Raw genomic sequence first — 26,547 nt, 5'->3', positions numbered from 1 at the left:
TGCCATGGATTTCTTTGGATTTTGTCTTTTAGGTAATTGTTTCCTGCAGCAACAACTGGTGGATGGAAGTAATGCCAAAGTACGACTCCAGAAAGTATGTGATCCAGGAGTTGACTACGGTGAGGACCACGTTCTTTCATCTTAACACACAAATATCTGCTCAACACTTATCGACCGAAATCCGGCCTTACTGTCATCCAATAAGTCTTGTTTTCTATTTTGAGGTCACCGGTTGTCCTGTTGTTGGATACACGTTTTGTAGGTCACCTCTCTATTAATCCCTTCCTGGTGTGGCCAGTTTGTCTTTTTGGACTTTTTAATTTTTTTTCCACCCTTCTTTTTAGAGCTGTGATTTTTTTCATCAACATTTCCAAATGAGGGCTTGTTTTTTTTAGCAGGAAGACTTGTAGTTTTGATTGTCACCTTTCACAAGTGATGTGAGATTGGTGAAAGATTTTAATTGAGGTTGTTCACTGTGCAGTAAAAAATTGATTTTGCAACTCCAAACACACTGATACTAAACTTGTATAGTTTTGGGGGGATTTAAGAGCTGAAAACAAAATTGGAAGTTTGTAAAAACTGACAAAAAAGTCTTCTGTCGCTATTTTCTCATATCCATTTTTTTAATTTGTCCACTGATGGGCCTGTTCAAGGACTCGTTTTTTTATGTGGTGAGCTGACGTTTGTAATAATTCCAATGTATAGTAGTATAGTACTTACATAATAATCACTAGGGTTGAGCGAAACGGATCGGTCATTTTCAAAAGTCGCCGACTTTTGGCAAAGTCGGGTTTCATGAAACCCAACCCAATCCCTGTGTGGGGTCGGCCACGCGTTCGGCGACCTTCGCACCAAAGTCGCGTTTCCTATGACGCGTTCAGCGCCATTTCTCAGCCAATGAAGGTGGACGCAGAGTGTGGGCAGCGTGATGACATAGGTCCTGGTCCCCACCATCTTAGAGAAGGGCATTGCAGTGATTGGCTTGCTGTCTGCGGCATCACAGGGGCTATAAAGGGGCGTTCCCGCCGACCGCCATCTTACTGCTGCTGATCTGAGCATAGGGAGAGGTTGCTGCCGCTTCGTCAGAAGCAGGGATAGCGTTAGGCACGGTCCATTCACCCCAAAACCGCTTGTGCTGTAGCGATTTCCACTGTCCAACACCACCTTTTGTTTGCAGGGACAGTGGAGGCTAGATTTTTCTTCATCAGCTCTGTAGCTTATTAGGCTGCCCTAGAAGGCTCCCTGATAGCTGCATTGCTGTGTGTACACCGCTGTGCAAACCAACTGCTTTTTTCAAAGCACAAATCCTCTTGTTCCTTCCTTTCTGCACAGCTATCTTGTTTGTTTGTCCACACTTTTGTGTGCAGCAGTCCTTTTTATTGCTGCCTGCCATACTTTTCTGAGATTACTGTAGGGAGATAGTAATTGTAGTACAGTCCCTTTTTTTTTTGTTATACAGTACAGACCAAAAGTTTGGACACACCTTCTCATTTAAAGATTTTTTGCATTTTCATGACTATGAAAATTGTACATTCACACTGAAAGCATCAAAACTATGAATTAACACATGTGGAATTATATACTTAACAAAAAAGTGTGAAACAACTGAAGTTATGTCTTATATTCTAGGTTCTTCAAAGTAGCCACCTTTTGCTTTGATGACTGCTTTGCACACTCTTGGCATTCTCTTGATGAGCTTCAATAAGCAGTCACAGGAAATGGTGTTCACTTCACAGGTGTGCCCTGTCAGGTTTAATAAGTGGGATTTCTTGCCTTATAAATGGGGTTCGGACCATCAGTTGTGTTGTGCAGGAGTCTGCTGGATACACAGCTGATAGTCCTACTGAATAGACTGTTAGAATTTGTATTATGACAAGATAAAAGCAGCTAAGTAAAGAAAAACGAGTGGCCATCATTACTTTAAGAAATGAAGGTCAGTCAGTCCAAAAAATTGGGAAAACTTTGAAAGTGTCCCCAAGTGCAGTGGCAAAAGCCATCAAGCGCTACAAAGAAACTGGCTCACATGAGGACTGCCCCAGGAAAGGAAGACCAAGAGTCATCTCTGCTTCTGAGGATAAGCTTATCCAAGTCACCAGCCTCAGAAATTGCAGGTTAAGAGCTGCTCAGATTAGAGACCAGGTCAATGCCACACAGACTTCTAGCAGCAGACACATCTCTACAGCAACTGTTAAGTGGAGACTTTGTGCAGCATGCCTTCATGGTAAAATAGCTGTAGGAAACCACTGCTAATGACAGGCAAGTGGCAACAAGCAGAAGAGACTTGTTTGGGCTAAAGAACACAAGAATTGGACATTGGACCAGTGGAAATCTGTGCTTTGGTCTGATGAGTCCAAATTTGAGATCTTTGGTTCCAACGACCGTGTCTTTGTGCGACACAGAAAAGGTGAACGGATGGACTCTACATGCCTGGTTCCCACCGTAAAGCATGGAGGAGGAGGTGTGATGGTGTGGGGGTACATTGCTGGTGACACTGTTGGGGATTTATTCAAAATTGAAGGCATACTGAACCAGCATGGCTACCACAGCATCTTGCAGCGGCATGCTATTCCATCCGGTTTGTGCTTAGTTGGACCATCATTTATTTTTCAACAGGACAATGACCTCAAACACACCTCCAGGCTGTGTAAAGGCTATCTGATCAAGAAGGAGAGTGATGGGGTGCTACGCCAGATGACCTGGCCTCCACAGTCACCAGACCTGAGCCCAATCGAGATGGTTTGGGGTGAGCTGGACCGCAGAGTGAAGGCAAAAGGGCCAACAAGTGCTGAGCATCTCTGGGAACTCCTTCAAGACTGTTGGAAGACCATTTCCGGTGACTACCTCTTAAAGCTCATAAAGAGAATGCCAAGAGTGTGCAAAGCAGTCATCAAAGTAAAGGTGGCTACTTTTAAGAACCTAGAATATAAGACATAATTTCAGTTGTTTCACACTTTTTTATTAAGTATATAATTCCACGTGTTAATTCATAGTTTTGATGCCTTCAGTGTGAATGTACAATTTTCATAGTCATGAAAATATAGAAAAATCTTGAAATGAGATGTGTCCAAACTTTTGGTCTGTACTGTAAATCAGGAGTGAGAGTCACAGACACCAGGTAGATGATAGGACATAAATCAGGAGCGAGAGTCACAGACATCAGGGAGATGATAGGACGTAAATCAGGAGCTGATATATAAGGTACTTACTCTCCACTATCTGCAGCCCTCAGAGGAGTTCCGCTCGGCAGTTGCTTATATATCACCGTCACAACATTCCGTGACATCATAACCGACAATCACCTACAGCCAATGCAGTGTACATGGAATGGTCTGCTAACCCCTGATGGACACAACTGGTTTTGGCCTTAGAGACAGAACATTTTACTTATAAAGAAACAAAAATAAATAAACAATCAGTATATCTTCAAGCAACTTTCTGCCACAGAAAATATACTCTAATACAGTGGCCCTGATTTATTCACTAGTCTCCCAGAAAAAAAAAAAAAAAGGGAGATTAAAATTGGCAAATCTGCATCTGTGCCATTCCTGTCTGTGGTATCTGTCACTCATTTTCTGCCACAGAAAATATACTGTATTACAGTGGGCCTGATTTATTCACTATTCTCCCAGAAAAACTGTAAAAGGGGGAGATTAAGATTGGCAAATCTGCATCTGTGCCAGTCCTGTCTGTGGCATCTGTCTGTCATTTTCTGCCACAGAAAATATACTGTATTACAGTGGGCCTGATTTATTCACTATTCTCCCAGAAAAACTAAAAAAGGGGGAGATTAAGATTGGCAAATCTTCATCTGTGCCATTCTTGTCTGTGGCATCTGTCTGTCATTTTCTGTCACAGAAAATATACTGTATTACAGTGGGCCTGATTTATTCACTATTCTCCCAGAAAAACTAAAAAAGGGGGAGATTAAGATTGGCAAATCTGCATCTCTATTCTCCCTGAAAAAATAAAAAAGGAGAGATTAAGACTGGCAAATCTGCATCTGTGCCATTCCTGTCTGTGGTATCTGTCACTCATTTTCTGCCACAGAAAATATACTGTATTATAGTGGGCCTGATTTATTCACTACTCTCCCAGAAAAAATAAAAAAGGGGGAGATTAAGATTGGCAAATCTGCATCTATGCCAGTCCTGTCTGTGGCATCTGTCTGTCATTTTCTGCCACAGAAAATATACTGTAATACAGTGGGGCTGATTTATTCACTATTCTCCTAGAAAAAATAAAAAGGGGGAGATTTTTATTGGCAGTGTGTGCATCTGCGTCAGTCCTGTTAGTGGCATATCTGTCTGCCACTTAAGCTGTGTACTGTTATACAGTGGGCTTGATTTTCCCTGCAGTCTCACCCACCTATAAAGGGAGATTTAAATTCACCACAAGTTTGCGTACACCTTGTAACTGGTTTTACAGTACCAAATACCGTTTATTTGTTTGGTTACATTTTTCAAAGAATGAGGAAGTCTGGTGGAAGAGGTCGTGGCCGTGGGCGGTCATTGCCAGCTGGTAATGATGGTAGTGGTGGTGGAGCATCAGGTGGTCGTGGGAAAAGCAATATAGCACCTAAGTCTTGAGTTGTTGAGCCAGTGTCATCGTCTGGCTACACAAGGCCTCGAACGTTCCCTTTTCTGGGAGTAGGAAAACCGCTTTTAAAGCCGGAGCAGCAGGAACAAGTTTTTGCTTTCCTTGCTGACTCTGCCTCTAGCTCTTTCGCCTCCTCTTCGGAAAGTGCAAAATGTAAAAGCAGCGCGTCGTCATTGGATGTTCCGGTCAGGGACAAGTCGCTTCCTTGTGTTCTTCACCCAGAACAGAGAAGGATGCGTCAGGCAACACAACGGGTTACTCCATGGAGCTCTTTACACATACCGTTCCTGGGTTAGGATGGGAAATTGTTAACAGGCCATGCCCATTACAAGATGAATCGGACATGGAGTGCACAGATGCACAGCCAGATTATTATGCTGTTCCTTTGACTCAGATCAGAACATTGCCCTCGCAGTGTACTGATCCAGAATCTGACCCTGATGAGACTATAGAGCCCCGTCACTAACGCTATAGCACCGGCTTACACGGTGACACAGAGGAAGGTGCACAGGACATAGAAGAGGAGGTCACAGATGACCCAGTTGTTGACCCCGATTGGCAGCCATTGGGGGAACAGGGTGCAGACGGCAGTAGCTCTGAAGCGGAGGAGGAGGAGCCGAAGCAGGCATCAACATCGCAACAGGGTCCATCTGGCAGGCCTGTATCTGGCCAAAAACGTGTGGCAAAACCAAAACCAGTTGTAGGACAGCGTGGCCATTCGGTTAAAGTAGCTCAGTGTGCAATGACTGAAAGGTATACGATAGTAGTAAGAGTTCAGTCTGGCATTTTTTAAGCAAGATCCAAATGATCAGTGCAAAGTCATCTGTAAAAAATGCTCAAGGACCTTCAGCAGAGGTCAGAATGTTAAAAATCTAAATACAAGTTGCATGCGTAGACATTTAAACACCATGCACTTGCAAGCCTGGACTAACTACCAAACTTCTCTTAACGTTGTAGCACCCTCTCACAATGAAGCTAGTCAGCAATGCTACATCCCTTCCCTCACTGTAAGCCCACCGTTTACCACACCACCTGCAGCAAATGTCGAGGTTTCGTCACAAGGCCAAAGCAGTCAGGGAATCACCAGTTTCATGGTAGGAAACACTGCATGTAGGGCAACAGCAAGAATACCATCATCAACCCTCTCTGTCTGCCATGTCCACCGGCACCGACGCTAGTTCCACCATATGCAGCTCTCCAGTCCAGCTCACCCTACATGAGACTCTCGTTAGGAAAAGGAAGTACTCATCCTCGCATCCGCGTACACAGGGTTTGAACGCCCACATTGCTAGACTAATCTCGATAGAGATGATGCCCTACCGGTTAGTTGAAAGCGAAGCTTTCAAAGCCCTGATGGACTACGCTGTACCACGCTACGAGCTACCCAGTCGACACTTCTTTTCGAGAAAAGCCATCCCAGCCCTCCACCAGCATGTAAAAGACCGCATTGTCCATGCACTCAGGCAATCTGTGAGTAGAAAGGTGCACCTGACAACAGATGCATGGACCAGTAGGCATGGCCAGGGGCGTTACGTCTCCATCACGGCACACTGGGTTAATGTGGTGAATGCAGGGTCCACAGGGGACAGCAATATTGATACAGTTCTGCCTAGCCCACGGTCTAGGAAACAGTTGGCTGTAGGCATTTGCCCCCCCTCCTACTATTCCTCGTCCTCCAGCAGAAGCGAGAGCTCGTCCACAGACCACAGTCGCACGACCACTCCATCGGCAGCTGCCACTGTTGCACACGAGGTGTCCCATTATGGAACAGCTAGTGGCGTCAGCAGGCTGTATTGGTAATGAAGTGTTTGGGCGACAACAGACACACCGCGGAAGTTCTGTCAGAGTTCTTGCAGCAAGAAACTCAGTCATGGCTGGGCACTGTACATCTTGAGGCAGGCAGGGTAGTGAGTGATAACGTAAGGAATTTTATGGCTGCCATAGCCTTTTCACAACTGAAACACATTCCTTGCCTGGCTCACACCTTAAACCTGGTGGTGCAGTGCTTCCTGAAAAGTTATCCAGGGTTACCCGACCTGCTCCTCAAAGTGCGCAGACTTTGCACGCATATCCGCCGTTCGCCCGTACACTCCAGCCGTATGCAGAACCATCAGCGGTCTTTGAACCTTCCCCAGCATCGCCTAATCATCGACGTTGCAACAAGGTGGAACTCCACACTGCACATGCTTCAGAGACTGTGAGAACAGAGGCGTGCTGTTATGTATTTGTGGGAGGATACACATACACGGGTAGGCAGTTGGATGGCAGACATGGAGTTGTCAGGTGTGCAGTGGTCGAAGCTACAAGACCTGTGTCAAGTCCTTCAGTGTTTTCAGGAATGCACACGGCTAGTTAGTGCACACAACGCCATAATAAGCATGAGCACCCCCCCTAATGCGTCTGCTGATGCAAACTTTGTCGCACATAAAGGAGCAGGTGTCTGCAGTTGAGGACGAGGGAAGCCTTGATGACAGTCAGCCATTGTCTGGTCAGGGAAGTCTACAGGACGAGGTGGCGGGCGAAGAGGAGGAGTACGAGGAGGGTGATGGGGGTGAGTATTTTTTGGATGAGGAAGCTTCTCAGGAGGCAATAGAAACTGGTGCGCTTGCAAGGCCGGGTTCAGGGATTTTGAGGGAGACAAGTGACGTTGATTTGCCCGAAAGTGCTCCTCAACCCAGCACAAGCACTGATTTGACAACTGGAACATTGGCCCACATGGCGGATTATGCCTTGCGTATCCTAAAAAGGGACCCACGCATTATAAAAATGATGACCGATGACGATTACTGGTTGGCCTGCCTCCTTGATCCTTGCTATAAAGGCAAATTGCGAAATATCATGCCACATGAGATCCTTGAACAAATATTGGCAACCAAACAAGCAACTCTTGTAGACCGTTTGATTCAGGCATTCCCAGCACACAGTGCCTGTGATGGTTCTCACACGAGCTGCAGGGGGCAACAGGGCAGAGGTGTTAGAGGTGCACAAATCAGAAGTGGCATTGGACAGAGGGGTTTTCTGACCAGGTTGTGGAGTGATTTCACAATGACCGCAGACAGGACAGGTACTGCAGCATCAATTCAAAGTGACAGGAGACAACATTTGTCCAGTACGGTTACCAACTATTTCTCCTCCCTTATCGATGTTCTCCCTCAACCATCATTCCCATTTGATTACTGGGCATCCAAAATAGACACCTGGCCTGAATTGGCCGACTATGCATTGCAGGAGCTTGCTTGCCCAGCAGCTAGTGTGCTATCAGAAAGAGTATTCAGTACTGCTGGTTCAATACTGACCGAAAAAAGGACTTGTCTGGCTACCCAAAATGTTGATGATCTAACCTTCATTAAAATGAACCACTCATGGATTTCTAATTATTTTGCCCCACCTTTCCCGGCTGATACCTAGCTTTCCTGCAAAAAGGTATTGCTTTTGGACTGGTCTTACTGACTGTTCCAATCTCTTAATTTGCAGCTGCTGTTTGTCCAGCATACGACATGTTTACACCTCCCTAAATGGGCTAACTCCTCCCACGGGGCCGTGGTCTCGCCACTTGGTGCAAGCACCCTTGAGAGTGCCGTTTGTCTGAAGAGGTGGGTGTGCCCACTTTAGGTCGACTGCACTGCCACTGGGTCCCTCATAGTACAGTCAGACACACCGTTGTAACATGAGGGGCCCTGGGCCTGTACCGCCGGCCATGAGAGAGTGTCCCCCCCAGCTCAAACAGTGCTCTACCACTTGCAAAATTATCTCTCACAGCTCCACCACTGTTTAGTCTATGCGCTGAAATCCTTCAATGCCTGGCACTGACAATACCAATTTGTTGACATGTATGATGCTAGTTAAAATATTCAGGGGCCCTGTCCTACATTTACACCAGTAAATACTTTGCTCCAAATTACAATGTCTGAAAGTCAGCAGAGGAGCCCACCCCTGTACCTAAGTATGCCACCCTTTTTTTTTTTGCGAGACATTAACATCTATTTATTTTTTGGGAGTACTAACTGTGTCAGACACTCCTTCCAATTGTCCTCCGGTGACCACACCAATGCTGCCTGTGTACCCCTGCAACATAAATCTAACTGCATTGAGCCTAATTTTTTTATTTTAGGCCTACTAAGTCTGTCTGCGGTCCCTCCTTCCAATTGTCCTCCGCTGACCACACCAATGCTGCCTGTGTACCCCTACCACATAATCGAAGCTACATTGAGCATATTTTGTTATTTTAGGCCTACTAAGTCTGACTGCGGTCCATCCTACCAATTGTCCTCCGTTGACCACACCAATGCTACCTGTGTACCCCTGCAACATAATTCTAACTGCATTGAGCCTATTTTTTTTTTTATTTTAGGCCTACTAAGTCTGTCTGTGGTCCCTCCTTCCAATTGTCCTCCGCTGACCACACCAATGCTGCCTGTGTACCCTGTTGTGAATTCTGTGGCAGAGCTCCCTCTTGTGGTCACAAGTGGTACTTCGGCTGATTCTCTCTGTGAGCTTCCGTTGGTGGAGGAAAGTGGTACTGCGGCTTCTGAGTTTCCTTCCTCAGGTGATATGGTGAAGTCGTTAGGTGCTACCTTATTTAACTCCACCTAGTGCTTTGTTCCTGGCTTCCAGTCAATGTTCTAGTATTGGACCTGTTTCCTCCTGGATCGTTCCTGTGGCCTGCTGCTCTGCATAGCTAAGTTCCTCTTTGCTATTTGTTTGCTGTTTTTTTTCTGTCCAGCTTGTCTATTTGTTTTTTCTGCTTGCTGGAAGCTCTGGGACGCAGAGGGTGTACCTCCGTGCCGTTAGTTCGGTACGGAGGGTCTTTTTGCCCCCTTTGCGTGGTTTTTGTAGGGTTTTGTGTTGACCGCAAAGTTACCTTTCCTATCCTCGCTCTATTCAGAAAGTTGGGCCTCACTTTGCTAAGTTTATTTCATCTCTACGTTTGTCTTTTCATCTTTACTCACAGTCATTAGATGTGGGGGCTGCCTTTTCCTTTGGGGTATTTCTCTGAGGCAAGGTAGGCTTATTTTCTATCTTCAGGCTAGCCAGTTTCTCAGGCCGTGCCGAGTTGCATAGGTAGCGTTAGGCGCAATCCACGGCTGCCTCTAGTGTGGTTGGTTAGGATTAGGGATTGCGGTCAACAGAGTTCCCACGTCTCAGAGCTCGTTCTTGTTTTTTGGGTTATTGCCAGGTCACTGTATGTGCACTGACCTCTATGTCCATTGTGGTACTGAATTACCTTTCATAACAGTACTGGAAGCCCAAAGTACTAATGATTCTCAATAGAGGGAAAAAAGAAGTTGTGAGACCATTTTTTTTTCTTTGCACTGTGTTTTGCCTTTTTTTTCCCCTAGACATTTGGGTAGTTCAGGACACAGGTGTGGACATGGATATTCAGGGTCTGTGCTCTTCATTGGATAATCTCGTTATAAATGTACAAAAGATTCAAGATTTGGTGGTTCAGAAGCCTATGTTAGAACCAAGAATTCCTATTCCTGATTTGTTTTATGGTGATAGAGCGAAGTTTGTGAATTTCAAAAATAATTGCAAACTGTTTCTGGCCTTGAAACCTCGCTCCTATGGTGATCCAGTTCAACAAGTGAGAATTGTTATTTCTTTTTTGCGTGGCGATCCTCAGGACTGGGCATTTTCCCTTGCGCCAGGGGATCCTGCATTGAGTAATGTTGATGCGTTTTTTCTGGCGCTCGGATTGCTGTACGATGAGCCTAATTCAGTGGATCAGGCAGAGAAGAATTTGCTGGCTCTGTGTCAGGGTCAGGATGAGATAGAGGTATATTGTCAGAAATTTAGAAAGTGGTCTGTACTCACTCAGTGGAATGAAGGTGCGCTCGCAGCTATTTTCAGAAGAGGTCTCTCTGAAGCCCTTAAGGATGTCATGGTGGGATTTCCTATGCCTGCTGGTCTGAATGAGTCTATGTCTTTGGCCATTCAGATCGGTCGACGCTTGCGTGAGCGTAAATCTGTGCACCATTTGGCGGTATTACCTGAGCTTAAATCTGAGCCTATGCAGTGCGATAGGACTTGGACCAGAGTTGAAAGGCAAGAACACAGACGTCAGAATGGGCTGTGTTTCTACTGTGGTGATTCAACTCATGCTATCTCTGATTGTCCTAAGCGCACTAAGGCTACGTTCACATTAGCGTTGCGCCGCCGTGCGTCGGCGACGCAACGCGCGACGCACGCTAAAACGCGCGCAAACGCGCGCAAAAACGCGCGCGTTTTGTGACGCGTGCGTCGTTTTCCGACGAAAATCGGACGCACAGAAAATGCTACATGTAGCGTTTTCTTGCGTCCGACGCTAGCGTCGGAAACGACGCACGTGGCGAAAAACGCCACCAAAACGACGCACGCGTCCCCTATGTTAAACATAGGGGCGCGTCGCCGCTGCGTCGCCGGCGCAACAGCGACGCACATTGGCGGAACGCGGTTCGCTAGGTCTGCCACCATTGGTATGGTACAGTCAAAATTTCTTCTGTCCGTTACCTTGATCTGCTCTTTGTCATCGTATTCTGTCATGGCATTTGTGGACTCAGGCGCTGCTCTGAATTTGATGGACTTGGAGTATGATAGGCGTTGTGGGTTTTTCTTGGAGCCCTTGCAGTGTCCTATTCCATTGAGAGGAATTGATGCTACGCCTTTGGCCAAGAATAAGCCTCAGTACTGGACCCAGCTGACCATGTGCATGGCTCCTGCACATCAGGAGGTTATTCGCTTTCTGGTGTTGCATAATTTGCATGATGTGGTCGTGTTGGGGTTGCCATGGCTACAAGTCCATAATCCAGTATTAGATTGGAAATCCATGTCTGTGTCCAGCTGGGGTTGTCAGGGGGTACATGGTGATGTCCCATTTCTGACTATTTCGTCATCCACCCCTTCTGAGGTTCCTGAGTTCTTGTCTGATTACCAGGATATATTTGATGAGCCCAAGTCCGATACCCTACCTCCGCATAGGGATTGTGATTGTGCTATCGATTTGAATCCTGGTAGTAAATTCCCAAAAGGTCGACTGTTTAATTTATCTGTGCCTGAGCACGCCGCTATGCGGAGTTATGTGAAGGAGTCTTTGGAGAAGGGGCATATTCGCCCGTCATCGTCGCCATTAGGAGCAGGGTTCTTTTTTGTGGCCAAGAAGGATGGTTCACTGAGACATTGTATAGATTACCGCCTTCTAAATAAGATTACGATTAAATTTCAGTACCCTTTGCCATTATTATCTGATTTGTTTGCTCGCATTAAGGGGGCTAGTTGGTTCACCAAGATAGATCTTCGTGGTGCGTATAATCTTGTGCGTATTAAGCGAGGCGATGAGTGGAAAACTGCTTTTAATACGCCCGAGGGCCATTTTGAGTATCTTGTAATGCCATTTGGACTTGCCAATGCTCCATCAGTGTTTCAGTCCTTTATGCATGACATCTTCCGAGAGTACCTGGATAAATTCCTGATTGTGTACTTAGATGACATTTTGATCTTCTCGGATGATTGGGAGTCTCATGTGAAGCAGGTCAGAACGGTGTTTCAGGTCCTGCGTGCTAATTCTTTGTTTGTGAAGGGATCAAAGTGTTTTCTTTGGTGTCCAGAAGGTTTTATTTTTGGGGTTCATCTTTTCCCCTTCTACTATCGAGATGGACCCTGTTAAGGTCCAAGCCATCCATAATTGGACTCAGCCGACATCTCTGAAAAGTCTGCAAAAGTTCCTGGGCTTTGCTAATTTTTATCGTCACTTCATCTGTAATTTTTCTAGTATTGCTAAACCATTGACCGATTTGACCAAGAAAGGTGCTGATGTGGTCAATTGGTCTTCTGCTGCTGTGGAAGCTTTTCAAGAGTTGAAGCGTCGTTTTTCTTCTGCCCCTGTGTTGTGTCAACCAGATGTTTCGCTTCCGTTCCAGGTCGAGGTTGATGCTTCTGAGATTGGAACAGGGGCCGTTTTGTCGCAGAGAAGTTCTGATTGCTCGGTGATGAAACCATGCGCCTTCTTTTCCAGGAAGTTTTCGCCTGCTGAGCGAAATTATGATGTGGGCAATCGAGAGTTGCTGGCCATGAAGTGGGCATTCGAGGAGTGGCGTCATTGGCTTGAAGGAGCTAAGCATCGCGTGGTGGTCTTGACTGATCATAAGAACTTGACTTATCTCGAATCCGCCAAGCGCTTGAATCCTAGACAAGCTCGTTGGTCGTTGTTTTTTGCCCGTTTTGACTTTGTGATTTCATATCTTCCGGGCTCTAAAAATGTGAAGGCGGATGCCCTGTCTAGGAGTTTTGTGCCCGACTCTCCGGGTGTATCTGAGCCGGTGGGTATCCTCAAGGAGGGAGTAATTGTGTCTGCTATCTCCCCTGATTTGCGGCGGGTGCTGCAAAAATTTCAGGCTGATAAACCTGATCGTTGCCCAGTGGAGAAACTGTTTGTCCCTGATAGGTGGACGAATAAAGTTATCTCTGAGGTTCATTGTTCGGTGTTGGCTGGTCATCCTGGAATCTTTGGTACCAGAGAGTTAGTGGCTAGTTCCTTTTGGTGGCCACCTCTGTCGTGGGATGTGCGTACTTTTGTGCAGTCCTGTGGGATTTGTGCTCGGGCTAAGCCCTGCTGTTCTCGTGCCAGTGGGTTGCTTTTGCCCTTGCCGGTCCCGAAGAGACCTTGGACACATATCTCTATGGATTTTATTTCAGATCTTCCCGTCTCTCAAAAGATGTCAGTCATTTGGGTGGTCTGTGATCGCTTCTCTAAGATGGTTCATTTGGTACCCTTGTCTAAATTGCCTTCCTCCTCTGATTTGGTGCCATTGTTTTTCCAGCATGTGGTTCGTTTACATGGCATTCCAGAGAATATCGTTTCTGACAGAGGTTCCCAGTTTGTTTCGAGGTTTTGGCGAGCCTTTTGTGGTAGGATGGGCATTGACTTGTCTTTTTCCTCGGCTTTCCATCCTCAGACTAATGGCCAGACCGAACGAACCAATCAGACCTTGGAAACCTATCTGAGATGCTTTGTTTCTGCCGATCAGGATGACTGGGTGTCCTTTTTGCCTTTGGCTGAGTTCGCCCTTAATAATCGGGCCAGCTCGGCTACCTTGGTTTTACCATTTTTCTGCAACTCTGGGTTCCATCCTCGTTTCTCTTCAGGGCAGGTTGAGTCTTCGGACTGTCCTGGTGTGGATACTGTGGTGGACAGGTTGCAGCAGATTTGGACTCATGTAGTGGACAATTTGACCTTGTCCCAGGAGAAGGCTCAACGTTTCGCTAATCGCAGACGCTGTGTGGGTCCCCGACTTCGGGTTGGGGACTTGGTTTGGTTATCTTCTCGTCATATTCCTATGAAGGTTTCCTCTCCTAAGTTTAAACCTCGTTTTATTGGTCCGTATAGGATTTCTGAGGTTCTTAATCCTGTGTCTTTTCGTCTGACCCTTCCAGATTCTTTTTCCATACATAACGTATTCCATAGGTCATTGTTGCGGAGATACGTGGCACCCGTGATTCCATCTGTTGATCCTCCTGCCCCGGTTTTGGTGGAGGGGGAGTTGGAGTATATTGTGGAGAAGATTTTGGATTCTCGTGTTTCTAGACGGAAACTCCAGTATCTGGTTAAGTGGAAGGGTTATGCTCAGGAAGATAATTCCTGGGTCTTTGCCTCTGATGTCCATGCTCCCGATCTTGTTCGTGCCTTTCATATGGCTCATCCTGGTCGTCCTGGGAGCTCTGGTGAGGGTTTGGTGACCCCTCCTCAAGGGGGGGTACTGTTGTGAATTCTGTGGCAGAGCTCCCTCTTGTGGACACAAGTGGTACTTCGGCTGATTCTCTCTGTGAGCTTCCGTTGGTGGAGGAAAGTGGTACTGCGGCTTCTGAGTTTCCTTCCTCAGGTGATATGGTGAAGTCGTTAGGTGCTACCTTATTTAACTCCACCTAGTGCTTTGATCCTGGCTTCCAGTCAATGTTCTAGTATTGGACCTGTTTCCTCCTGGATCGTTCCTGTGGCCTGCTGCTCTGCATAGCTAAGTTCCTCTTTGCTATTTGTTTGCTGTTTTTTTTCTGTCCAGCTTGTCTATTTGTTTTTTCTGCTTGCTGGAAGCTCTGGGATGCAGAGGGTGTACCTCCGTGCCGTTAGTTCGATACAGAGGGTCTTTTTGCCCCCCTTTGCGTGGTTTTTGTAGGGTTTTGTGTTGACCGCAAAGTTACCTTTCCTATCCTCGCTCTGTTCAGAAAGTTGGGCCTCACTTTGCTAAGTCTATTTCATCTCTACGTTTGTCTTTTCATCTTTACTCACAGTCATTATATGTGGGGGCTGCCTTTTCCTTTGGGGTATTTCTCTGAGGCAAGGTAGGCTTATTTTCTATCTTCAGGCTAGCCAGTTTCTCAGGCCGTGCCGAGTTGCATAGGTAGCGTTAGGCGCAATCCACGGCTGCCTCTAGTGTGGTTGGTTAGGATTAGGGATTGCGGTCAACAGAGTTCCCACGTCTCAGAGCTCGTTCTTGTTTTTTGGGTTATTGCCAGGTCACTGTATGTGCACTGACCTCTATGTCCATTGTGGTACTGAATTACCTTTCATAACAGTACCCCTGCAACATAATTCAAACTGCATTGAGCCTAAGTTTTTAATTTTAGGCCTACTAAGTCTGTCTGCAGTCCCTCCTACCAATTGTCCTCCGGTGACCACAACAATGCTGCCTGTGTACCCCTGCAACATAATTCTAACTGCATTGAGCCTAATTTTTTTATTTTAGGCCTACTAAGTCTGTCTGTGGTCCCTCCTTCCAATTGTCCTCCGCTGACCACACCAATGCTGCCTGTGTACCCCTACCACATAATCAAAGCTGCATTGAGCCTATTTTGTTATTTTAGGCCTAATAAGTCTGTCTGCGGTCCATCCTACCAATTGTCCTCCGGTGACCACACCAATGCTGCCTGTGTACCCCTGCAACATAATTCAAACTGCATTGAGCCTAAGTTTTTAATTTTAGGTCTACTAAGTCTGTCTGCAGTCGCTCCTACCAATTGTACTCCGGTGACCACACCAATGCTGCCTGTGTACCCATGTAACCTTTTTTAAACCTGCAGCGAGCCAACTTTGTGGTGTAAGGCCTACTAGCAGTGTCTTTCTGCGCCATTCAATACAGCTGTGCTCCTCTTAAAAGAAAAATGAGCTGCAATTGTCTGGTTTTCAGCCTGTCGGAATTTTAAAACTGCATTTGGGTCACAAGTTTCGTTGGGGTCTACAAACTGTGTCTGCAGCTCCAAGGTGTTCTCCAGGTTGACTCTCCCTAGCTTCTATCTTCAGGCTCTCTTTAAGTAGTTGTTAATATAACACTGCATTAGGCCTACAAGTTGGGTCTGGGTTCTAGAGACGGTGTCTTCCGCTCCAAGGTGTTCTCCAGGTTGCCTCTCCCTAGCTTCTATCTTCAGGCTCTCGTTAAGTAGTTCTTAATATAACACTGCATTAGGACTACAAGTTGGGTCTGGGTTCTAGAAACGGTGTTTTCCGCTCCAAGGTGTTCTCCAGGTTGCCTCTCCCTAGCTTCTATCTTCAGGCTCTCGTTAAGTAGTTGTTAATATAACACTGCATTAGGCCTACAAGTTGGGTCTGGGTTCTAGAAACGGTGTCTGTCGCTCCAAGGTGTTCTCCAGGTTGCCTTTCCCTAACTTCAATCTTCAGACTCTCGTTAAATTGTTTTTAATATAACACTGCATTTGGCCTACTTGTTTTGTTGGCCCTACTAACGGTGTCTGCCGCTCTTTGCTGTTCTCCTCCACTGAACAAACAAGTGCCGCCTGTTTACTTCTGTTACCAATTTTGAACTGCATTTAGCCTACTTACTGATTTGGGCCTACTCACTGTGTCAGCCTCTCATTACAGTTGTCCTCCACTGAACAAAGCAATGCCGCTTGGTTAGTCCTGTTACCAATTTTGAACTGCATTAAGCCCACTTTATTATTTGGGCCTATATCTGTGTTTCCTCCTCATCCTGCACATTGCCCAGCCAGTGATAGATGAGTCTGCTGGTACATTGACCCAGAACGCTACATTCCCCGTGCACGCTACACAGCCAGAATGTGACCCTGCTGAAAGTCAGGTTCCCCTTCCCGCATACCATACCAGCTTACACGGGGACAAAGAGGAAGGTGCAGATGAAAGTGCAGGTTCCTTCATCAGGTGGGGGGGAGGAATACTCGTTGGCGACGTCACTGGCACAGGGCCCCTCATAGTATGCAAAAGTGTCGCTGCCGGTGGGAGGCGCCCCCGCCGTGCAAACACACTGCTATACTTTGAGGGGCCCTGTGCCAGTGCCAATGCCAACGAGTGGGCCCCCCCTGCTTGCTCAGGATCACATCACTTGCAAAGTTGAAATACTTACCTCTCCCTGCTCCACTGCCGTGACGTGGTCCACATTTCCTGGGCCCACTAAATACTTGAACCAGCCCTACTCCCCACAACTTTAGCCAAATGACCCCCAATTTCCAATGCCTAACTATTATTATAAGGTAAATTAAGATTGACAAGCTTCAGTAACAAGAATGGATGCTTTTGCCATTAAAATGGGCACTGTAGGTGTTTTCCTGGCCCCCACTCACTGCCGACTATGCTTCCCCATTGACTTGCATTGGGTTTCGTGTTTCAGTCGATCCCCCACTTTTTAGGATAATCGGCTGATTTCACTCGACTCGACTTTTGAGATAGTCGGGTTTCGCAAAACCCGACTCGACCCTAAAAAAGGAAAAGTCACTCAACCCTAATCATCACTTCTCATTGGATTTTTTTTTTAGGTAATCAGGCCTCCCTAAATCCAATTCTGGGGTTTCAATTGGTTTTCACTGTATGGATTAATCAATTTTAGATTTTGAAAAAATTGAACTTTTATGGATGTGGCGATACCAAAGTTTTTTTTATCTTTATTTTAATGGGAGGGGATTTCATATCCAATCTCGGTGGTTCCAGTAGATTCCTGTTGTTTAATACAGACAGAATTTGCCGTGACTGGTGTAGGCTCAGGTCCTGAGCCCGCTCCATACATGGGAACCTATCGTGGGATGTACTACTATGTCATAAGTGGGTAAAATGTTTAATAAAAATCTCACCTTATTTTCTCTGTTTATAGTGTACAAGACGCAACTGGAAGAAATACAAAATAATATCTATGATAATTACGTGATACAGACGGATATTTTCCGCAAACCCACCGCCACGAATACCCTCCTGCACGCCTCGTCGTGTCATCCTTCCCATATGATCAGGGCTATCCCAGTGGGCCAATTCCTACGCTTACGGCGTATCTGCTCAGACGAGCATGATTTCGAGGTGAGAGCTAGAGAACTCACGTCACGGTTTGTGGCAAGGGGGTATAGCAGGAGAAATCTTAAGAAAGCATACCATCGAGCTAAACACTCGGATCGGGATAATCTTTTGTATAGGAGTACTGGGGTGAGGTCTAATTCTAATAACCAGGCTAGATTTATTACATCTTACCATCCCCAGCATAGAAATATGCGGTTGGCAATGGAAAAGGCCTGGCCTATTCTGCAGGCTGACCCCATATTGAAGAAATTTCTGCCTGCTCACCCCCTTATTACATTCCGTCGGGCTAGGAACTTAGGGGATCAACTCACTCGTAGCCACTATACCGGTCAGTCGGTGCCCACATTCCTCAGTGGGGTCGTCACGAGGGGTGGATGTACACCATGTGGAAAATGCGTCGCCTGCCCAAACATCGAACGCTGCTCTTCTTTCTCGAACTCTGCTGGCACTAAAAATTTTGAAATTAGGAAACGCATATCGTGCGTTTCCAGATATGTCATATATTATGCCACTTGCCCTTGCGGCTTGATATATATCGGCCTAACAACAAGGCAATTGAAAGTTCGAGTGAGAGAGCACGTCCTGGGAATACAGGCGGCTGCTGGATGTATTGATACCACTATGTTAAAAACAATACCTAAACATTTTAAGGAATTCCACTCTTGTGACTCGACGCTACTGAGGGTTAGGGGCATTGATTTGCTAAATATTAACATCAGGGGAGGTTCTATGTCCAAACGCCTTGCTCAAATGGAGACAAGGTGGATATGGACTTTACGTACGATCCATCCAGATGGGTTGAATGAGAATATCTCATTCGCCCCATTTCTTTGATCCACATGATGTCTGCACGCCATTTAGGATGCTGGTACCTTCTGGTCCGGCTATTCATTGTTTTTATATTTTTAGCATTTTGCATATATGTTATGTGGTTGTCGGTTCTCTGTTTTTACTTGTATTATTTGTCTTTAGGGCCATTTCGGTGTATTGAGCAGTCTGCAATGTCGTTGTTTATTATATTGTCTGGAGATACATATTGATTGAAGATACATGAGGATATCGATAGTGTCATCTACATGAACGGAAGAGGAAATATTTATGTATCCATCTTCTTCTGGGAAGGATATTTCCATCTAGCAAGTTGTCAAGACTACTGCTTCATCCATATGTTATGCTGTTTTTATGTATGGGGTATATTGTTGTAAATATGGGTTTGAGGCATGGCATGTGTTTTCATTTGGCATGCTCTTTGATGTGGACTATATATTTCATATGCCTAGCTGTATGTAACAGTAATTTGAATATTGGTATGGGGAAGTATTTACTTATATATTAATATCTGGTTACTGTTATTACATGCCCTATTGATATATCTTGCTGCCATACGATGTGTTTATGTATATAGACTATAGTCCCTTCTTCTATGTTTGCCAGTATCTTCTGTATATTATTGCTCCTGCTTGCCCTATCTATCAATGGCCGAGATGTATCCTTTCTCGAGTGCGCATGCGCTGGTCTGCTGTGCGCCGCTCTGCTTCTTTGTCTGTCTGACGCCGGATCACATGGGGCCCCATCTGTTTCCGGTGTCGGCGTTCATCTTGGAGCTTGCGCGTGTGCACGGCGTCTAGTCGCAGGTGTGCTGGATGGAGGAGCCCCTCCTCTTTTAATCACGGTTGAGTATTTAATGGGATCTGGTGCCGCTTACACTTACCCCCTGATGAAGGAGCTGGCGCTCTGAAACGCGCGTAGGGGTCAGGTTCAGCCGCAGGTCCCCGCTGTTAGTTGTATCCACCAGGTATGTACTGATTTTGTGATACGCCCCATGCTATGGGCATTGTCCGTATACCTGCATTTAGTTATAGCTCGGGGGTTTTTCTATTATGACAGTCCCTGGTGGTACACGTATGGCGGGCTGATCTGGTAGACCTGTTTGGTCTGTACCTGTGTGTGTGCTGCGGCCATTTGTGCTGTGTATCCATTCCCCTGTTAGCACTACTATTCTGTTTCATGTTTGTACATTATATCTAATAAAATCTTTTTTATGGGACTTGTTTGGCTGATTGTTTGTTCTTCTTGGGTTTGGTTTATAGTTATCAGCTGGTCCCTAATACATATGTCCGTATGCATATTTAGTATCGTTTTCATATGTACATCTATTATATGATTCTGTTGGAGATAGAATATGCTTGCCTCAATAATATTTCTATGCTATGTTGTTTCTGTGTTATGCACAGGTGTATCTGTTGTGGCGGACATGGATTATAAAGCGAAAGACAAAATCTGGCTTAACCAATTGGAACAGGTTTTTGGTGCGCAGGGGGAGAATGGTGTGCAGCCGAGTGTGGATCACGTACTTGATCAACAATGTATACAAATGAAAACATATTTGTTGAAAAGGTCACGAGTCTGGTGGAATAGATCGCTTTTGGAAAAATATGTTTCTTCCAATATGGTTCCACGTGGGCTGCGAGTGAGAACAATCCCTTCATTTGAGGTTCATGATGAGCAGTTTATACAAAAGTGGGAGGAAGCATGTCATACATGCTCCACCACTCTCCTTAAATTGTTAATTAATCTTAATACTACTGAGATTGGGGAACTTGATAAACTAATCGATACTGCTCAAGTTGCTATCAAAAGAGACTGCCCCGCAGAAAGACTGTTACAATTTGAATTGGACTTGGATAAAGCAATGGATGGATTGGTCAAAAAATTACAGGATAACCATACATCGAAGTTCAATAGAGATCTGAGGGACTATCAGAACAAACGAGTATACCTATGGAGAAATAAAAATAATTCTAATCTCCATAGGGTACCATCTAATAGCTCTATTGTGTCCAATAGTGGACAATCTGACATTTCCTCCATCTCGAATTCCTCTCATGGTGAATCCCATAGACTGCGTGACCACGCTTACCATCCGTATAAAAGGGGTCCGCAGACTGGAGCGGGGGCGATTAGACATGATAATAAGGTAATTAATTTGAGCAGTCATGTCCTTACTACATCTGATCTGTCCCTTTTGGGTAGGGGTCTTTCTTTCTCTCCCACACCGGGTTTTGACACCTTCTCGGCGGTGAAGGACTTGCACTTGTTTGCTAGGTCGTTGCTGTTCAAGAGACATTTCTATAATGATGAATTTTACAAACTTTTTCCAACAGAGGAGGAACAAGAAACAATAAAGATTCTGGAGGAATTGGCTGAGGAACATAACAATGTAGGAGGTAAGATCCCTCCATCCATCCGCCCGCGCTCGATGAGGTTCCCCCCTTTTCACACCTGTCCTAGTATCGATCTCTTTGTGCGGGTGGTCTCTGATGCATTTCTTGGTATTCCTAAATTCTCTTCCACTGATAATCTTACTAGCGAAGAAAGGACTCGATTACGTTACCTCAAGGAGTTACCTGACGTAGAGCTGAAGCCGGCTGACAAGGGTGGCAACGTCGTTGTCTGGCCGAAGCAAATGTATGAGAGGGAGGCATTTAAACAACTTAATAATAATACTTGTTATAAGAAATTGACTTATAACCCCCTCTCTGCATTTGCTTCAAAATTAGAAACCATCATTAAAAGGGCACTTGACAGCGGGGTTGTCACCAGTGACCTGGCTTCAGCTCTTCTAGTTAAAGAACCTACGATTCCAACGTTGTATCTCTTGCCAAAAATACACAAGAATGCTCGTGAGCCGCCCGGCAGGCCGATCGTGTCTGGGCGGGGAACTTCCTCGAGCGCGTAAACGGATGGATTGATTATTATTTACAGCCACTAGTTTCCGTTTTGCCTTCCTTTCTCAAGGATACTGGGGATTTATTGCGCAAGGTCGATGGACTGTGTTTGGATAGTGATACTCTTTTAGCTTCAGTTGATGTTGAATCCCTCTATACTAATATTAGACACCACGATGGCCTGAGAGCCGTGGAATTTTTCTTAAAAACATCTACTCTTTCTTCATCTTTGAGGGATCTCATCCTGGAGCTATTGGAGTTCACTTTGACACACAATTTTTTTGTGTTTAAGGGTTCCTTCTACCTACAGATCCAGGGTACAGCCATGGGAGCGGCCTTTGCGCCCTCTTATGCTAATCTGTTCCTGGGTATGTGGGAGAGGGACCTTTTCCTGTCTGATAAACAGGGGTCGATGGATCGTGTCTTATTATGGACACGCTATATCGACGATATCTTCTTTATCTGGCAGGGCACCTCCATCGACCTTGAGCAGTTTGTCTCCCTTTTGAACAGCAACGACCTCAACATACGTCTTACCCCGGTGTGGGATGGCGAGAGTGTTGACTTTCTGGATGTCACGATTCGTAGGGGTGCGGGAGGTTGTATACAGACGGATATTTTCCGCAAACCCACCGCCACGAATACCCTCCTGCACGCCTCGTCGTGTCATCCTTCCCATATGATCAGGGCTATCCCAGTGGGCCAATTCCTACGCTTACGGCGTATCTGCTCAGACGAGCATGATTTCGAGGTGAGAGCTAGAGAACTCACGTCACGGTTTGTGGCAAGGGGGTATAGCAGGAGAAATCTTAAGAAAGCATACCATCGAGCTAAACACTCGGATCGGGATAATCTTTTGTATAGGAGTACTGGGGTGAGGTCTAATTCTAATAACCAGGCTAGATTTATTACATCTTACCATCCCCAGCATAGAAATATGCGGTTGGCAATGGAAAAGGCCTGGCCTATTCTGCAGGCTGACCCCATATTGAAGAAATTTCTGCCTGCTCACCCCCTTATTACATTCCGTCGGGCTAGGAACTTAGGGGATCAACTCACTCGTAGCCACTATACCGGTCAGTCGGTGCCCACATTCCTCAGTGGGGTCGTCACGAGGGGTGGATGTACACCATGTGGAAAATGCGTCGCCTGCCCAAACATCGAACGCTGCTCTTCTTTCTCGAACTCTGCTGGCACTAAAAATTTTGAAATTAGGAAACGCATATCGTGCGTTTCCAGATATGTCATATATTATGCCACTTGCCCTTGCGGCTTGATATATATCGGCCTAACAACAAGGCAATTGAAAGTTCGAGTGAGAGAGCACGTCCTGGGAATACAGGCGGCTGCTGGATGTATTGATACCACTATGTTAAAAACAATACCTAAACATTTTAAGGAATTCCACTCTTGTGACTCGACGCTACTGAGGGTTAGGGGCATTGATTTGCTAAATATTAACATCAGGGGAGGTTCTATGTCCAAACGCCTTGCTCAAATGGAGACAAGGTGGATATGGACTTTACGTACGATCCATCCAGATGGGTTGAATGAGAATATCTCATTCGCCCCATTTCTTTGATCCACATGATGTCTGCACGCCATTTAGGATGCTGGTACCTTCTGGTCCGGCTATTCATTGTTTTTATATTTTTAGCATTTTGCATATATGTTATGTGGTTGTCGGTTCTCTGTTTTTACTTGTATTATTTGTCTTTAGGGCCATTTCGGTGTATTGAGCAGTCTGCAATGTCGTTGTTTATTATATTGTCTGGAGATACATATTGATTGAAGATACATGAGGATATCGATAGTGTCATCTACATGAACGGAAGAGGAAATATTTATGTATCCATCTTCTTCTGGGAAGGATATTTCCATCTAGCAAGTTGTCAAGACTACTGCTTCATCCATATGTTATGCTGTTTTTATGTATGGGGTATATTGTTGTAAATATGGGTTTGAGGCATGGCATGTGTTTTCATTTGGCATGCTCTTTGATGTGGACTATATATTTCATATGCCTAGCTGTATGTAACAGTAATTTGAATATTGGTATGGGGAAGTATTTACTTATATATTAATATCTGGTTACTGTTATTACATGCCCTATTGATATATCTTGCTGCCATACGATGTGTTTATGTATATAGACTATAGTCCCTTCTTCTATGTTTGCCAGTATCTTCTGTATATTATTGCTCCTGCTTGCCCTATCTATCAATGGCCGAGATGTATCCTTTCTCGAGTGCGCATGCGCTGGTCTGCTGTGCGCCGCTCTGCTTCTTTGTCTGTCTGACGCCGGATCACATGGGGCCCCATCTGTTTCCGGTGTCGGCGTTCATCTTGGTGCTTGCGCGTGTGCACGGCGTCTAGTCGCAGGTGTGCTGGATGGAGGAGCCCCTCCTCTTTTAATCACGGTTGAGTATTTAATGGGATCTGGTGCCGCTTACACTTACCCCCTGATGAAGGAGCTGGCGCTCTGAAACGCGCGTAGGGGTCAGGTTCAGCCGCAGGTCCCCGCTGTTAGTTGTATCCACCAGGTATGTACTGATTTTGTGATACGCCCCATGCTATGGGCATTGTCCGTATACCTGCATTTAGTTATAGCTCGGGGGTTTTTCTATTATGACAGTCCCTGGTGGTACACGTATGGCGGGCTGATCTGGTAGACCTGTTTGGTCTGTACCTGTGTGTGTGCTGCGGCCATTTGTGCTGTGTATCCATTCCCCTGTTAGCACTACTATTCTGTTTCATGTTTGTACATTATATCTAATAAAATCTTTTTTATGGGACTTGTTTGGCTGATTGTTTGTTCTTCTTGGGTTTGATAATTACGTGATGAAGATAATCAGCGTCCTCAAGGAAGGTAAGGAAGGAAGGAGACAAGTGTACATGCATAGGGTGAAAATACATGTATGGCTTCTACAGGATCATCTATAATTTCAGATATGGTTTGATATATGTGGAATATAGAAATGAGTGCATCTATAATTGCCGATTACTAATCTGGATTTTAGCATGGAAAACCATGGGGTTGTCACGAGTTCCGTAATGAGGCTTTGTCATATACGGGCAGATTATTGCTCTGTAACATCATTGCCGTTTAGGTAAATTTATGCTGCTTTATCTCTGGTGACATGTAAATGAACCTGTACAAGGTCGAAAGATTAATTGGCGTTCAGAGGTTATTATAACATCAATTGCCTTTTCTTAGCGTTGTGATAACCCCCAGTGTGTTCAAATTTTGTCTTCCATGTTTGGTCCCATGATTAGGTTCAGAAGAACGTGTTTTGCACAAGAAGAGGAATTTTATCAGCCATGTAAAATGTCGCAAAGCATTAAATCTGAAAAAAGGACATGACTACCTGATCTGGGGGTCAACAGAAGATGTTTGGTCACAACCATCTGGGTAAGTGATATGATCATCACTAGGAAAGCAATTAGAGATGAGCAACTCTTTTAAAATATGAATTCAACAGAATCACCCAAATTTTCCCCCAAAATTGGTTTTCTATGAATCAAAAATATTCCAAAGCCTTCACTTGCCCTGAAAAATGTGTATGACACTATCCTCCCTTCCACACCCTGATCTTCAACACTGCTGTGCTGTCAACCAGCTACTTGTACAGTTAATTCAGAGTTTTATGGCTTTCTCTCCCCATCGCTATGGTGTAAGCTGTGACATCCTCTGAATATCTAAATTTACCTCAAAATGGTTGCTGCATTCCCTTCTTATGCTTTTATACTGTCTATGAATGACCTTCCTAATTGGCTGTATATTACCATGTGATGTGATAACTGCAAGGCATTATGGGCTAGTCTGCTCAAGGCTATGTGATCCTTCTCTGGATGATCCAAACTTCTGCAATGTGTAGAATATTTTAGATAATTTGCGCAAAGCAAAACACAACTTGTTTGAATTTGTTTTATTCAGCGAATTCCTAAAACTTTGACACAAATTCAGTTATTGCATATTACACTATTAACAGTGAAGAACTTATAAATTTGAGTCATTTAACAGAACAAAAACTCATTCACACATGGCAGTCACCAGACTTTTCAGACTATGACCAAATCCTTGCTAAAAAGTTCCCGATTCTGAGTATTTGCAGTCAGGTAAGGTCTCTTTCACACTTGCGTCGTGCGACGTACGTCGCAATCCATCGTTTTGGACAAAAAACAGATCCTGCAAATGTGTTAGCAGGATGCGTTTTTTGCCCATTGACTTGTATGGACATACGTCGCGTCCGTCGGGCACTGGATCCGCCGTATTTTGGCGGACCGTCGGCGCGAAAAAACATTCAAGGGAACATTTTTTCATACGTCGGATCTGTCATTTCCGACCGCGCATGCGCGGCCAGATCTCCTCCCCCTCTTTCCCGGACTTTAGAATGGGCAGTGGATGCGTTGAAAAACTGCATCCGCTGCCCACGTTGTGCACAAATTTAACAACGTGCGTCGGTACGGCACGCCGACGCTTAGCAATGGACCCGTACAGACCCAAGTGTCAAAGAGGCCTAATCAAGTGATCTCTGGATCAAGTTAACTGGGGAGAAAAAAAATGTAAAATCAAAGAACAAAAAATTTAGAAATTTAAAATAAAAAAAATTCTGAATATATAAATTCTAATCACCCCATTTTCCTTTTTTTAATGCAACATAAACATAAATACAGTACAGACAAAAAGTTTGGACACACCTTCTCTTTTAAAGATTTTTCTGCATTATCATGACTATGAAAATTGTAAATTCACACTGAATGCATCAAAACTATGAATTAAAACATGTGGAATTATATATACCAAATCTGTGCTTTGGTCTGATGAGTCGAAATTTGAGATCTTTGGTTCCAACCGCCGAGTCTTTGTGCAATGCAGAAAAGGTGAACGGATGGACTCTACATGCCTGGTTCCCACCGTGAAGCATGGAGGAGGAGGTG

The 26,547-nt window shown here is 45.2% G+C and overlaps 1 protein-coding gene across 1 annotated transcript in view; it reads left to right on the top strand.

Annotated features, from left to right (window-relative positions):
* The window catches only part of LOC138674679 (A.superbus venom factor 1-like), a 372,946-nt gene that overhangs the window by 335,571 nt on the left and 10,828 nt on the right, over positions 1-26,547 (top strand). The window contains exons 39-42 of the mRNA XM_069762494.1: positions 33-119; positions 17,682-17,715; positions 24,426-24,475; positions 24,883-25,018. Of these exons, the coding sequence (XP_069618595.1) occupies positions 33-119; positions 17,682-17,715; positions 24,426-24,475; positions 24,883-25,018 (307 nt within the window). The remainder of the gene's footprint in view (positions 1-32; positions 120-17,681; positions 17,716-24,425; positions 24,476-24,882; positions 25,019-26,547) is intronic.

Source organism: Ranitomeya imitator, chromosome 4 (assembly GCF_032444005.1).
Source record: "Ranitomeya imitator isolate aRanImi1 chromosome 4, aRanImi1.pri, whole genome shotgun sequence".
Classification (NCBI taxonomy): domain Eukaryota; kingdom Metazoa; phylum Chordata; class Amphibia; order Anura; family Dendrobatidae; genus Ranitomeya; species Ranitomeya imitator.
This window is presented reverse-complemented; position numbering and strand designations above follow the sequence as displayed.